The sequence below is a fragment of the Sinohyriopsis cumingii genome, chromosome 4 (genome assembly GCF_028554795.1).
Source record: "Sinohyriopsis cumingii isolate HCF-2022 chromosome 4, ASM2855479v2, whole genome shotgun sequence".
Lineage (NCBI taxonomy): Eukaryota > Metazoa > Mollusca > Bivalvia > Unionida > Unionidae > Sinohyriopsis > Sinohyriopsis cumingii.
This window is the reverse complement of record NC_142964.1, coordinates 125,898,332-125,913,668: the sequence shown is the minus strand read 5'-3', so window position 1 is coordinate 125,913,668 and position 15,337 is coordinate 125,898,332. Positions and strand designations below refer to the sequence as shown.

Below are 15,337 nucleotides of genomic sequence, written 5' to 3'. Positions count from 1 at the left end.
TTCATAAATCAGGTCTCTGAAACTGTTCATAAATCAGGTCTCTGAAACTGTGTTGGAACAGGTCTCTGAAACTGTTCATAAATCAGGTCTCTGAAACTGTTCATAAATCAGGTCTCTGAAACTGTTCATAAATCAGGTCTCTGAAACTGTTCATAAATCAGGTCTCTGAAACTGTTCATAAATCAGGTCTCTGAAACTGTGTTGGAACAGGTCTCTGAAACTGTTCATAAATCAGGTCTCTGAAACTGTTCATAAATCAGGTCTCTGAAACTGTTCATAAATCAGGTCTCTGAAACTGTTCATAAATCAGGTCTCTGAAACTGTTCATAAATCAGGTCTCTGAAACTGTTCATAAATCAGTCTCTGAAACTGTTCATAAATCAGGTCTCTGAAACTGTTCATAAATCGGGTCTCTGAAACTGTTCATAAATCGGGTCTCTGAAACTGTTCATAAATTGGGTCTCTGAAACTGTTCATAAATCAGGTCTCTGAAACTGTTCATAAATCAGGTCTCTGAAACTGTTCATAAATCTGTATCTACTATATACACATTTTGTTAAACATAGTCTACATTTTTTTCTTTCTATCACAGTTAGAAAAAGCCTCTTTGAAAGAAGTAAAGGTGGTGCTGTAAAGCTGGAACGTCGACAGTCCGTTGCTGTGATGGAAAGGATACCCAAGACTCCAAAGCAAAAACGACTCAGAAGTCCATCACGGTGTAAGTCCCTAAGCAAATAAATATGTTTAATTGCAGGTAACTTCTGATTAATTTTGAAGAACAGCATTCATTTGTTCTGAAATTTAAAGGTAGGGCAGTAATTGTTTGTCCGTCAATGTAGATATCTTTGATGTATGATTCTCTAGGACTTCTAATCAAGAAAGAATGCCCTTACCAGTCTGTGTTTGCATGTGGAGCAGTCTTTCTTCGTTTATATTTGAAATCTCAGAAATGAGCTCTCAAGAATCAGTTTGTCTTCATAAAATAGTACTCACTTTTAACCTATTATGACTAGGTGTTACTGTATGAGAGACAGGGCTTGTAATTGATTTCTTGCCAAGCCCAAGTGTAGAGTCACACATTCTCTGCTGCTCCTTCTGGAAGTAGATTTGGAACTGCAGCCAGATTGTATTCATTCATTACATTTTACTTATAAATTGCTTTATTTTACTCTTGATATCACTCACATCTTTTGTTCCCTATTTTCCCATGAAAATGGCTTTTATTGTGCTATATTATCCATAGATATGAAATGCATGTAACAAAATTAGTGCCTCCGATCTTCAGTCTACAACAGCTGACCAACATTAAATTCTTTTATCTGCAGACTTACCTTGTCTTATTTTTGCCTGATTCCTTGCATGAAATGTTGCTAAGACTATATTACTAACCTCTGATGATGCCCTTTCATCAAATCATTGTCTCTGAGGGATTTTTTAATGTTGCTCTGCATAATTATTGAATCTAATTAGAACTGTCCCAGCACTCTCATTTGATATTTCACTGTCTCTGAGTTAGTTTTAATGTTGATCTACATAATTATTGAATCTAATTAGACTTGTCCCAGCCTCTCATTTGATGTTTCATTGTCTTTGAGTTAGTTTTAATGTTGATCTACATAATTATTGAGTCTAATTAGACTTGTCCCAGCACTCTCATTTGATATTTCATTGTCTTTGAGTTAGTTTTAATGTTGATCTACATAATTATTGAATCTAATTAGACTTGTCCCAGCAGTCTCATTTGATGTTTCATTGTCTTTGAGTTAGTTTTAATGTTGATCTTCATAATTATTGAGTCTAATTAGACTTGTCCCAGCACTCTCATTTGATATTTCATTGTCTTTGAGTTAGTTTTGATGTTGATCTACATAATTATTGAATCTAATTAGACTTGTCCCAGCACTCTCATTTGATGTTTCATTGTCTTTGAGTTAGTTTTAATGTTGATCTACATAATTATTGAATTTAATTAGACTTGTCCCAGCACTCTCATTTGATGTTTCATTGTCTTTGAGTTAGTTTTAAAGTTGATCTATATGCACTGCTTATGTTAAAGTAGTCAGAACTTCAGCCAGTGCTCCCAAATCATTAACTGACTTACATACAGTGTGACCCCACTATAGCACACTCCATTATAACAGATATAACATGATTGTGGCATGGCACACAACATTTAATTTGTGTAAAAGTTTATCATTTTGGGAAAGAGATCATGTATGAATTCTAAATATATAAGACAATCATGGTGTATCTCCTGAATAAACATGTATTTGTCTTGTACACGAAAAAAATATTTTCTTCTTCTTAAAAGTACCAAAATTAATCTGTCAAAATTTTAGTATCATTTTGGGGAAGACATCACAAATACATTTTAATATAATACAATCATACACACAAAAAAAAATATTAAAAGTTTGACAAATAACATGTAGAAAGTGTATTCAGGGATAGCGTTGAGTTTCATCAATGTCATTTTTTTCTTTACTAGTGGCAAAATAAACCACCTTGTGATTTTTCTTTGACATCAACATTGTTCGTTGTTTAAAATAAATGTTCTACAGCTATTTCTTGTTGCCAACTGAACACACAACAGCGATTTGTTTGGTCCTCCAAATTTGTCCTTTAGCAGTGATTTCAATAACACGTGCACCATTCATCAAAGCAAGCCAATTAAAATCTTCAAAAAAGCATAGGAACTTTCATCAGAGTAAGTCAGCACCAAACTTATAAAAAGCAATGGAATCGAATGGATTGTTACATTTTCCAAAGTGACTGGAACACATTTATTGTGATGTGAAAGTTTCCATTTGCAGGAAGAAAATTTATGCTTAAGATCGCTACCAACAGTGGCATAAAAGCCAAGTTAAATTTCCAATATTTTGAAACCATAGATATTTGACCTTCACTTTTTCATTTGTTCACATGTTTTCATTTCCTTATGGGTAGCCTTGACTAGATGATAGCTGTCTCCAGTTGACCAAAATCTAGGCCAGTATAAGTAAATGTACATGTAGCATGTAAACAACTATAGCCATGTGCTACTGGCAACAATATGGTAGTGAATTGTTTTGTGACACGTGTTGACAATGGGATATAGATCAAACAAGGACTACCATTACCATTTTTTTATATGTGTTATTTGTGTTTTCTAATTGGATGCTTATAACATAATCTATACTCGACTTCATGGATTTTTCTTATGCATGTACAGTACTTAACATATTATGGATTGTTTTACAGAAATGTAATTTTTCAATATACAAGTGTATTTCAGACTAGTTTTGTCTTCATTTAATCTGAAGCACATATTTTGCACCCACTTATTTCACATGCACACACTGGTGTGCATATTTTAGTACATGCATCATATTCTTTACCTAACTGACTTGATTTGTTATAGCATGATTCAGGACTTAACACAGTCAGGTTCTATGGACCCCAACTGTCATTGTCACACTTTGTATGAGTAGAATGTATTTTCAACTGTCATGCAAGTTGGGGCTTCCTTGTATGCAGAAAATATTGCTGATTATTACCTTCTTCTCTTACTAGTATGGCGATCTCCACGACGCAGCTTGGTTGCTGATACCCCTCATCACAAGCAGGTTGCAGGTTCTCTGAAGGTGAGGCTCTCATCAGAGGACTCCAGACCAGAGAGTGAAGCCCGTCAGGGTCAGGGTCAGGATACTCAGGTGGTTGAGGAGTCCCCAGAGAAAGCTGTGTCAAGTAAGCTTTTGGCAGGGAATTTATCATAGCTGTTTACTTTCTTGCCTAACCTGAAATGACCAAATTTGCATTCTGTTTTCATTTCATTTATCAACTCATCATTTTGACCAAATTTGCATTCTGTTTTCATTTCATTTATCAACTCGTCATTTTTCATTTATGGTCACAGAAATTAATTTAGGTTTGGCTTTTCTCACATACATCCATTGTTTCTTTCATGTTCACTTATTCAGACTGAAATGGTATTGCATTTGCATAAGTCAGGTCTTCCATTTTTTGAGAGTTTTAAGTGAGAGAACTGTATATTTAAGTGAGAGAACTGTATATTTAGTATCTGCACACTTTCAGAATATGTTGCTGCTATAAGTCTGTTTAGACCCATTGGTCATCTTAACTGTAGTCCATATCTATGCATTAGTACACAAACACCATGACTACATCCTATCCTATCATTTATCACTGTTTGAAATTCAGTCAAGAATCAAAGAAAAGAATACAGGCTAAGTATGGCAAAACATCTTTGTTTCATTGTGATACCATTGGTATATTGTGATGTCTGATTGCATGATTCCTTCTAAAACCATTGACCTTGTGCTTTCCTCCTAAACATTCTGTGCCTTCACATTCTGTATGAAAACCATATAGGAGGAAAGATCACAGAAAATGTTGTATTAATTGGGGAAGATATGAAAGTGTACCATTTTCTCAATTGACATTTACAAGCAGATTTATAGTGTTGTTTTCAGTGACATTATCTTTTTAAAGGAGAGGTTACCTAATGTGCGTAAGTCCCTTTTGTTAGGCCACCTAGTTCCAACTTGCATTGATGGAGTGAAAGGGTGCATATATATATTCATTCCTTGGGATATGAAAGTTATTATTTTAGTGAAACAGGACTGTCTTGTATTAAGAATCAGTGGATTTCACTTGAGAAATAATGTTATAATGGGAGATTGAAAAGCTGATCTTTAAAAAAGGGGTAGGATGGGGTTAAAGGCAGGTTAGATGAAAATGTTCCATTTAATTGAAACCAAGTTTTCCAGTTTTCACATGGGAGTGTTATTTGTATGTTTCTGCATCTGAATGAGCAGTATATTGGCGTAATATTTCCTTCCTACACATGTGCTTTGGCTCACAACCAGAGAGTAAGTTTTGAATCCCTTCCAGACCATCTTGGGTCAACCATTATTGTACATCTCTATTCAAGGCACTCACTCCTCCATACTAGTGATATTATAATACCCCTCAAAACCAAACATCCTTGAGTCCCAACAAAATTAAGGGTTTAAGAGATTTTGGTGTACTGTCAGAGGTAGATTTGAACAAAATGCCTTGTTTCTACGAGGTTATGTGACAAGAGAGAGAGAAAATTATAATTCAGATAACCAGAGATTCGAATGTTTTGGTCTTGGTATGGCCAAACCATTGTAACACCAGATCATTCATTATTTCAAATTTGCATGCATTGTTGAAATGATTGCTTCACTGTTGCTTTTCAATTCTTTCAAATTCATTCTTGTAGAATCAATTTTCTTCATAATATCTGAAACAGCAGATGTTCCTATGCCGAATTTTTCTTTAATATATGTTTTGGAACATGTTCATAATAATAAAAATAATTTTATCCTGTTCAATCCTACAATGCTTATCTGGTCGCACTGACATTTTGACATGTTTGAAGTGAGGTTCAGATTTATGGGGGTTGGGGTAGGTAATATAAGATTGAAAATTAGGATCAAGATTTGTTTCAGTATTGGACGTTAGCGGTTTTGATTTATGGGATGGGAGAATGGTGATATTAAATAAGGAAAAAATCGGTTTTTAAAAAAGATGCGAGTCTTGTGGAGATTCTAGTATACTGAAGGTTACATTTTGAGGAAATTCACTGTATATCACAATCACAATATATCTTTGTGGGATTCAGTACTACAGCAATATCAGCAATAATATTAATTGATGATGTTGTATAGATTTGAGGAAAATCCGTCACACTCCTGGTCCACATCATAAATCGGTTACCAGTTTGTAGCAGTACAAAGCACTAGTGCATAGTAGTATGTTTACCATAATCAGCTGTAATTGGTAAATATTTGTAATCAGCTTTGGTTTAAGCATTAGTACCTTTTAATCGATAAATATTTGTAATCAACGTTGGCTTAATCATTAGGGCCTTTTAATCGGTAAATATTTGTAACCAGCGTTGGCTTAAGCATTAGGGCCTTTTAATCAGTAAATATTTGTAATCAGCTTTGGCTTAAGCATTAGTACCTTTTAATTGGTAAATATTTGTAATCAGTGTTGGCTTAAGCATTAAGACCTTTTAATTGGTACGTATTGGTCATGTATAGAGTGCCAAAGATGCAGTCATCAGTAGAGCAAACTATGACATTTTTCACAAGCTGCAGCTTGGCACTTGGCTAGGTTTGCATTGTGCTCTGGATAAGATATGATTAACAATGGTATAAACAACGCAGTGATTTTGCCGACAAAGGGGTGATATTGTGATACAGCTTTAGGCTCACGTTAGCAATACTGCTTCACACCAGTCTGTATATTGTTGGTTTTTTTAAAAGTGCTCTTGGTAAATGTGTTTGTGTTTATTGATAAACACTTTGTTTATATAATAGTGACACTTGATCTATCCAGTACTTGCTGGCATTATCATTATTAGCATCAATTGACAATACTCATGTGTTATTTTTTTGTTTCTTCAGAAGGGAAGCATAACAACACACCAACCCAATTCAAGCGAGCTCGAGCTTTACTCAGAAGGGCATTTTATTCTGAAGGAATAATGAAACGGACTCGCAACCTTACCAAGTATTTCCAGCTAGCTGATAGAATTGCTGGACGGCAGCGTCATTCACCAGGTGGAGACAATTCTAAAATTCTGCTGAGTCTTAGCAATTTATCAGAAGTCAGTCCTGCAGGAAAATCTTCCTCATTTCTTTTCTCTCAACTTGCTAATAGTCCAACACCACAAAAAACAACTCCAGGAAAGTGTACAGTAACTCCATGTAAGGCATCCCCAGGTGAAAGCAGGATTAGGACAAGTACCAATCTGCTTGTGCAGTCAAAGCAGCTGTTCAGTCCACTCAGCAGAAGGATGTCTCCAAGATTTCTCGTCCCAGATTCAGGCACAAAGTCACATCATTTGAGTTCCCCACAGAAAACCCCAGTCAAAAGTCCCATATGTGGCTCAATCTCAATGGGTCTTGATTCACCAAGTCAGAATACACGTAGTAAACTGACCACTCCCACCAGAAAGTCTGTGCGTGCTGCTCTGTTTGCCCAGAGTCCGGCTAGGCCTGTCGCAAGATTAACCTCTCCTGGAAAATTAAGAAATTTGAAAGACTCTCATGATGTCTTTAAACATGCTGAAGTTTCACCAAGATTCTCAAATACACCACGGAAAAGAAGAGATAGTAATCAATCATGTAGACAGAGTTTAGATTTGTCTCGTTTTGAAGCCAGTGGCATTGAATGCAAAGATCTGAATGATCATGCTGGGTTGGACAAAAGCAAGTATAATTCATCTACAGGAATTTCCTTTAAAGACCAAATCATGAGTCTGAGGACACCATCACCGAAGGTCAAGACAAAAGTAAAAACACCAGAATCCTTTGACAAGTGGCCCAGGATAAAACTACGTTACAACCAGTCTCCATCTTCTCAACTAAAATCCAAACAACAGCTGATGAATTCTCAGACAAATGTTCTCACAAGCCCTAAACAGAAAAAAGACCTGGAAACTTGCTTTGGAGAAAACCTTAAAAAGCAGTTGCAGGAACCTATCTTTCTCTCTCCTCAAAGTTTGAAAGCTCATACTGTTGATATTCAAGGTAGAGATACATGTACAGCAGAAGTTTCATTAAGGAATGAATACCAAGCTGATTTTAATGGCCCTTTGACTCATCTGGAGTCAATACATCTACCATCTTCACCTTTAAGAAGAAAGCGGGTTTTGGACATGTCTCCATGTAAAGAAGATGGGTCTCCTTTAAAAAGGAGATGTAGAAAATTGGTTGGGAGATGTTTAGACTCTTGGCAGAGCAGTGTGTCACATGCCAGTAACTCTTCAGCAGGGATGAAAAGTATGGGGTTTGAAGTTTCAGACACATTTACTCAGGGATCAACATCATCACAAACAGCCAGTTTGGATTATTTCTCCTCTCAGAATGAGGATTTGTTTCTTCCCACAGATATCCAAACTGTGGTAGTTGAAGGAAAACCATGTTCTGTTATGACTGAAGGAGATATGGATACAGACAGTCCAGATATGCCTTCAGCACAGGTTGGCAAGGCAAATTGGATTAGTTCTGCCAAGAACACAGAGCATCAGAAAAGATCTAGCTCACCAGTGTTTGATTTACATAGAAGAGTTACAAACAAGAAATCATTAAATCATTCTTGCAGTAATACCATTCTTGGAGTGAAGGAAATACCTTGTGATGATGGCATTAGTTCAGAAAGTACATTGTGTATGAGTTCAGCAGGAGTGATACCGGATAAAATCTTGAATCCATCTTACTCCCCTATAGTATCCACATCAGCATCACCATCAGAGAGTAAATACTCACCAGCTGTTTCAGCCAAAAGTCTTATGCATTTGATAAATTCCCCATTGGTCAAGTCTCCATCAGAGAGTGGTGATGGGGTACGCATTGACACCAACAGCCCAAGTGTGAGGAGATCAAGCAGAAACTACAGTCATTCACAACAGAAATCAAGAAGATCATTGCAACTTCAAAACTAAGAGTCAAGACATTACTAATGTAAAGAAAGTCTTGTCATGTACATGTTAGTCTCAAATTTCCAAGTTAGTTATTGGTTGCAAACTTGTTTTATAAAATCAAGCCCAGAATTCACCAAGTTGTTTTGTAATATAAAGTTGTTGTAGATCAGAGCTCCAAAATCTAACAATTTTTGTATCACGGATTTGTCATTTAAATTGAGCTGATTGGTAGTGGATCCCAAATTATGAAAATCCTCAAATATTTATGATCCTTACTTTATTTTTAGCAGTATTCAAAATACAGAATGGTATTTAAGTTGGAACTAGAATTTCATCCATAAAGAGGCACTGCCTACATGCAGATGTTTGATCTGCTTTCTGAAGTTATGAACTTTAGTCCTTTCAGAATCACTACATGTGAGCAGTTAAAAAGTAAAACTCATTCCATTTTATTAATATTCTCAACACAAGCTTTAAAAACAAACATTTTAACTACTTGTCCCATCTACTCATGAAGTTGAATGAAAACTGAGTCCACTTTGCACCCCCAAATCACCATTGCTGTCCAGTTTAAATTCAATAATTTTTAGACCAATGGTGAAAGCAGTAGAGACAAAAAGAAAGAGAGAAGTAGAACATACCTGACAAAACCCTTTGTCAAATTTTCTTGTGAATCATGAAATATTGGCAGATTTCCAAGTTTTTATATTTTCTTGCAGGAATGCAAACATATACTTTTTCTTGCATTGATTCTTAATTTTGTTTGTATTTTTCTTTGAACAATGTAAACTGTGTCACATTGGCATAGACTTGAGAGTCAGATATGTTATTAGCATCATTATTATGCATGTCACAGTGACATAGACTTCAGACACAGAAATGATATTACCATCTTTAGTACACATGTCAGTACATAGACTTCAGACACAGAAATATATTACCACCTTTAGTACACACGTCATAGTGGCATAGACTTCAGATACAGAAATATATTACCATCTTTAGTACACACATCATAGTGGCATAGACTTCAGATACAGAAATATATTACCACCTTTAGTACACACATAGTGGCATAGACTTAAGATACAGAAATGTTATTGCCATCTTTAGTACACATGTCACAGTGACATAGACTTCAGACACAGAAATATATTACCACCTTTAGTACACACATCATAGTGGCATAGACTTCAGATACAGAAATGTTATTGCCATCTTTAGTATGCACATCATAGTGGCATAGACTTAGATACAGAAATGTTATTGCCATCTTTAGTATGCATGTCACAGTGGCATAGACTTAAGACACAGAAATGGTATTACCACCTTTAGTACACACATCATAGTAGCATAGACTTAAGATACAGAAATGTTATTGCCATCTTTAGTATGCATGTCACAGTGACAGACTTCAGACACAGAAATATATTACCACCTTTAGTACACATGTCATAGTGGCATAGACTTAAGACACAGAAATGATATTACCATCTTTAGTACACATGTCATAGTGGCATAGACTTCAGACACAGAAATGATATTACCATCTTTAGTATACGTCATAGTACATAGACTTCAGACACAGAAATATATTACCACCTTTAGTACACACATCATAGTGGCATAGACTTCAGATACAGAAATATACTACCACCTTTAGTACACATGTCATAGTGGCATAGACTTCAGATACAGAAATATATTGCCATATTTAGTACACATGTCATAGTGGCATAGACTTCAGATACAGAAATATATTACCATATTTAGTACACACGTCATAGTACATAGACATCAGATACAGAAGTATATTACCACCTTTAGTACACACGTCATAGTGGCATAGACTTCAGATTCAGAAATATATTACCACCTTTAGTACACACGTCATAGTGGCATAGACTTAAGATACAGAAATGTTATTGCCATCTTTAGTACGCATGTCACAGTGGCATAGACTTCAGGCACAGAAATGGTATTCCCATCTTTAGTACACTTGTCACAGTGGCATTCTCCAGACACAGAAATGGTATTACCATCTTTAGAACACATCACAGTGGGGTAGACTTAAGACAGAAATGGTATTACCATCTTTATACACATGTCATAAGTGGCAGAGACTTCTGACACAAATGTATTGCTATCTTTAGTACACATGTCACAGTAACCTAGATTTGACACAGAAATATGTTACCATCTTTATTACACATGTCCGAGTGTCATAAACTTTAGGCACAGAAATGTATTACCATCTTTAGTAAACATTTCAAGCATGATAAGGTGTACGATATGCATGGGTTTTATATCTGTAGCAGTAGGTATTCTTTATGTCTTCAGATGAAAGAAGTACAATTAGGGTTTAATAAGTTATCAGGTAAAGGAGGCACAGTTAAAATTCAATAACAGTCTTCCGTAGGCAATTGATATATGGGATTTAAAAAATTACTACTGAAAATCAAAACAGAAAATAAGTCCCAGAATTAATGTTTGTTTACAGTTTCCATCATCATCATCAATTAAGGCTATTTGAGGGTCGAGAAAATCCAAATGCTCAATATAAAATGAAGTGTATGAGATGATTGCAATTTTCATTTCCTTCTAGCTCTGTAACATTTTTTTGCAAACTTTCATATGAATGAGTACTCTTTGAAATTCTGTTGAATATAAAATGCAAAGGAATGGGTCACATACAGAGGCAGAGGTATATAGTACCACTTGGGTCGGTCCATCTGTTCTTTCTGAAACAGTTACAAGGCTGGCAGGTTCTGATGGTTTGCCATGAGACTTGGTAAATATGATCATCACCTGAAGATGTGCATATAAAAAATATACTTTGCTTTCGTAAATTTTTTAGAGCTTTTGCTCATTTGCGTTTAAGCCTATTGCAGTGTGACACCGTCTCATTAGTGTGACTATTCTGAGCATTTTTTTAAATGGACTTTTATATGGACTTTCGTGAAACATGCTGTTTATTATGGTCATAACCTTAGGATTTGCATATTAACACTTTGCTCCCACATTTTCATGACTTAATGACATGACTTTGACCTCAGCCGAATGCCGTGTATTACAAAATCTTGTGAATGTAACTAATCTCACTTTTATTACTGGCTCGCCAAGAAAGTTGTTAAATGTCATGGTCAGCATCTGAAGATGTGCATGTCGACAAATTCCCTTATTCTCAACATTGTTGCTAAAGTTATTGTTATTTCTGTTTTCTGTTTTAAAGCTTCATGGAATTTATAGCTGATTATTGTCAGTGTCAGTCCCAGTTTTTGCTGGATTGTGATAAAAGTTGGTAAATGTTATTGACATCACCTGAAGATGCAGATATTGACAAGTCACAGTGCTCCAGCAGTTTTTAAGACTTATTACCCTTTATGACTTGCAACTGAATGCAGCATATAATTTTGTGAAGACAACTTGTTATGCAGTGTTTGATGGATCACTGCAAACTGTGGAATACATATTATAGTCATAAGGTTAGATGCACATAATGACATATCTTTGTGCTTCCTTTTTTGTAAGAGTTGTTGCCCTTTCTTTTTACTTCAGCTGGATGCCAAGTATGACATAATTTTGTCTTGCAGTTTTTAATCGATTGCTATGAAACTGAATGCATATTGTTGTCATCATCAAAAGATATGCACATTAACCAGTCTTTGTAATTACAGTATTTTAAAAGGAGTTATGCCTTTTTTTAGATATATAGACCATCTCCTTTATGGAGTGAGGGTTTGCTGCACAATGGTGGGGATATATTTTTACATCAGTAGTTTGCTTACCTTTCCTACAGTTTTTTTCTTCATATTTTATTTATTTAGAATCTATTAAGCCTAAGCTTCTTTTATTTAATATTCTGTCACTATTTTCTTCCATATAACATTAGCTATCTCACACCATATTAGCTATCTCACACCATTTACTTTTATTTCCTACTGAGCACACTGCTTGCCACTCTTTTTAAAAAGAGAGTTTGTTGCTTCTGCAAACCAGTAATGAAAAGATGAATTTATTTACCTTTACAGAAAATTGTATGCCAGCTAACCATCCTCTATTAAAAAAGAATTAAGTACCTATTTAAAATTTATTTTGTTAGAACAAAACTGCAGAACATTTTATTTTGAGAAGAAATGACTCCACTCTGCTGGAATTTATTTCATTTTTTACAGTTGATAATCACTGAAGAAGACATTATAAATAAGCTCAGGCTGCGATAAGTCAATTAGGTAATCATCAAACTCGTAATCCAAGTATTGAAGGTTTGATAGCTCTCACCCCTCCCCCCCCCCAGCATGTTCTGGGTTGGCAGCCTTGGTGTGTCTTAGCTCCTATTACTGCGACATGATATAGACATATATGTTTGTGTTTTTTCTATTTGGAAAGAGTCATTAAAAACCAATCAACCAGCTATATATGATTGCCTATATATGATTGCCTCGGTGTTCCACAGTTTGCATTTCATTTACCATATTTACTCACTTATAAGTCTAGTTCAGCTGCAGAAAATATACCCTGATCTGCCATCACATAACATGCCAACATATCAGGTCTGCATTGCTTGTTCTGCTGATTACTCCATGCAAACTCTACGAACCCAGATCTGCCAGAGCATTGTGTCATGGCAGGTCTCGATTGAACAGTTTGCATTTGGACTTGACATATAAGTGAGTATTAAAGTTCAGTTTGCTGTTTAAACCTTGTTCATAAAATTATTTCTGTTGGAGAATCTTTAGACATATTCACGGAATCAATTTTACAGTAAACTAAATATAAAACAATTTTAATTATAGCAAGAAAATCAAAAGGAAAAGACATTAAATGGATCAAGTTATTTGTCAGTAAACTCTTACAAGTTAGAAACATATTCCTTGGATAAGATATTATATGAAGCATGCAAGAAAACAGCAAAATGGATTAGATACTGGATACTGTAACAAATATGCAGGACAATAGCAAAATGGATTAGATACTGATACTGTAACAAATATGCAAGACAATAGCCAAATGGATTAGATACTGGATGCTGTAACAAATATGCGAGACAATAGAAAAATGGATTAGAAACTGATGCTGTAACAAATATACAAGACAATAGCCAAATGGATTAGATACTGGATACTGTAACAAATATGCAAGACAATAGCCAGATGGATTAGATACTGGATACTGTAACAAATATGCAAGACAATAACAAAATGGATTAGATACTGGATACTGTAACAAATATGCAAGACAATAGAAAAATGGATTAGATACTTATACTGTAAGAAATATGCAAGAAAATAGCAAAATGGGTTAGATACTGGATACTATAATAAATATGCAAGAAAATAGCAAAATAGATTAGATACTGGATACTGTAACAAATATGCAAGAAAATAGCAACATGGGTTAGATACTGGATACTGTAGCAAGAATAATAAACTTGGTTAATCCCTTGTTTTGTCATGTTTTAGGATTTGTTTGCTTGTAGGGTTTATTTTCAAAATCTGCTGGAGCCTTTAATAAGCTACACTTGGAAATATTATCAAGTGTAACTGATTATGTTCTCATATCAGTACAAATATTACATATTTGTATGACTAGTCATTATGGTTTTAATTTTAAGAGAAATGATATCCAGATTTTAAAATTAATCTGAATGTATAGATTTATTCAACTGCAGTTAATGTGTATGTATCATTCCAAGTAAAATATAAATGAACTATATTTCTGATTTTAATGCTATAATGGAGTTTTTTTTGTGTCTGACCTTTTTTCTAAGAGTTGAAAATAAATAATTTATATTTGAAGATTACAATGCATTGTTTTGTAAATATTGCATATTAATTATGATTACAAATGATTAAGCGAACATGAATTTTGTAACAACTACTGCAAAGCAAGCATTAAAAGTGCTATTTTCCAATCAGTGATTTTAGATCTCTTTCTGATTCTCAGTTTAAAGGGTCTTAGGACATAAATTGTATTTTGAAATTTAATTTACATTTTGCTCATATTTAGCATAAACATACTAATTAATATTCTCTGCCTTGCTTTATTTGCCTTCTTACATTCTAACATGTGCACTGCCATATAGTCCAATACAAATGTTGATACTGCACAAATTAAAATTTGCTGCAGTAAAAATGAAAACATAAAGTCAAAAACATTGAAGCCATTGCGATCTCATGACTTTCCTTGTAACCAAATACTACTGAGAAGTGATTTCTTGGCTTTCCCTGTCACCTATGGGATGTCATAACTTTGTTACACAGGTGATGGCATGGTTCTCCCTATAACCTGTGTGTTGTGATCACTCTCTCTAACTTGTTATGTCATGATTATGTCTGTAACTGGTGACATAATAAATGACTTTTCCTGTAACCTATGTGATATCATGATTCTCCCTGTAACATGTGTCTTGATTCCTCAATAACACTGGTCAACAGTGAAATCATTACTGACTTGAAAAGGCCCTAATCTGTAGTATTTTGGTGTGCCGAACACGAATATAACCGTGAAAAATTTGTATTGGCTCTCGTTTTGAAGATATTCATATACCTCATTTTCTATGTTTCACTGTGTAAATTTCTCCAGTAGGACTGCAGCAACATCCGGAATAATGATGTAACATTGCATAATACCATCATGCTCACATCATCCACAGTTGATTGCATCATTTTCTGATGCAATGCAATACTAATGCCATGCGGCTGCTGAAGTAAGTTGACGTCAGCAGTGTACTATACATGTGTAGGCCTATTATACTAATGCCAGGCGGCTGCTGAAGCTGACGTAAGCAGTGTACTATATAAAGCCCAATCAGATAGGTTCAGCATTTAAAATATTTTAGACGTTGTGCGAGACAGTTCAAGCTACTGTTACATA

General features: G+C 34.9%; 1 protein-coding gene across 1 annotated transcript in view; it reads left to right on the top strand.

Moving 5' to 3' along the window:
- LOC149802052 (uncharacterized) overlaps nt 1–14,490 on the top strand; it is a 90,661-nt gene extending 76,171 nt beyond the window's left edge. The window contains exons 16-18 of the mRNA XM_089956884.1: nt 593–718; nt 3,553–3,726; nt 6,441–14,490. Of these exons, the coding sequence (XP_089813010.1) occupies nt 593–718; nt 3,553–3,726; nt 6,441–8,482 (2,342 nt within the window). The 3' untranslated portion in view covers nt 8,483–14,490. The remainder of the gene's footprint in view (nt 1–592; nt 719–3,552; nt 3,727–6,440) is intronic.
- Nucleotides 14,491–15,337: the final 847 nt, after the last annotated feature.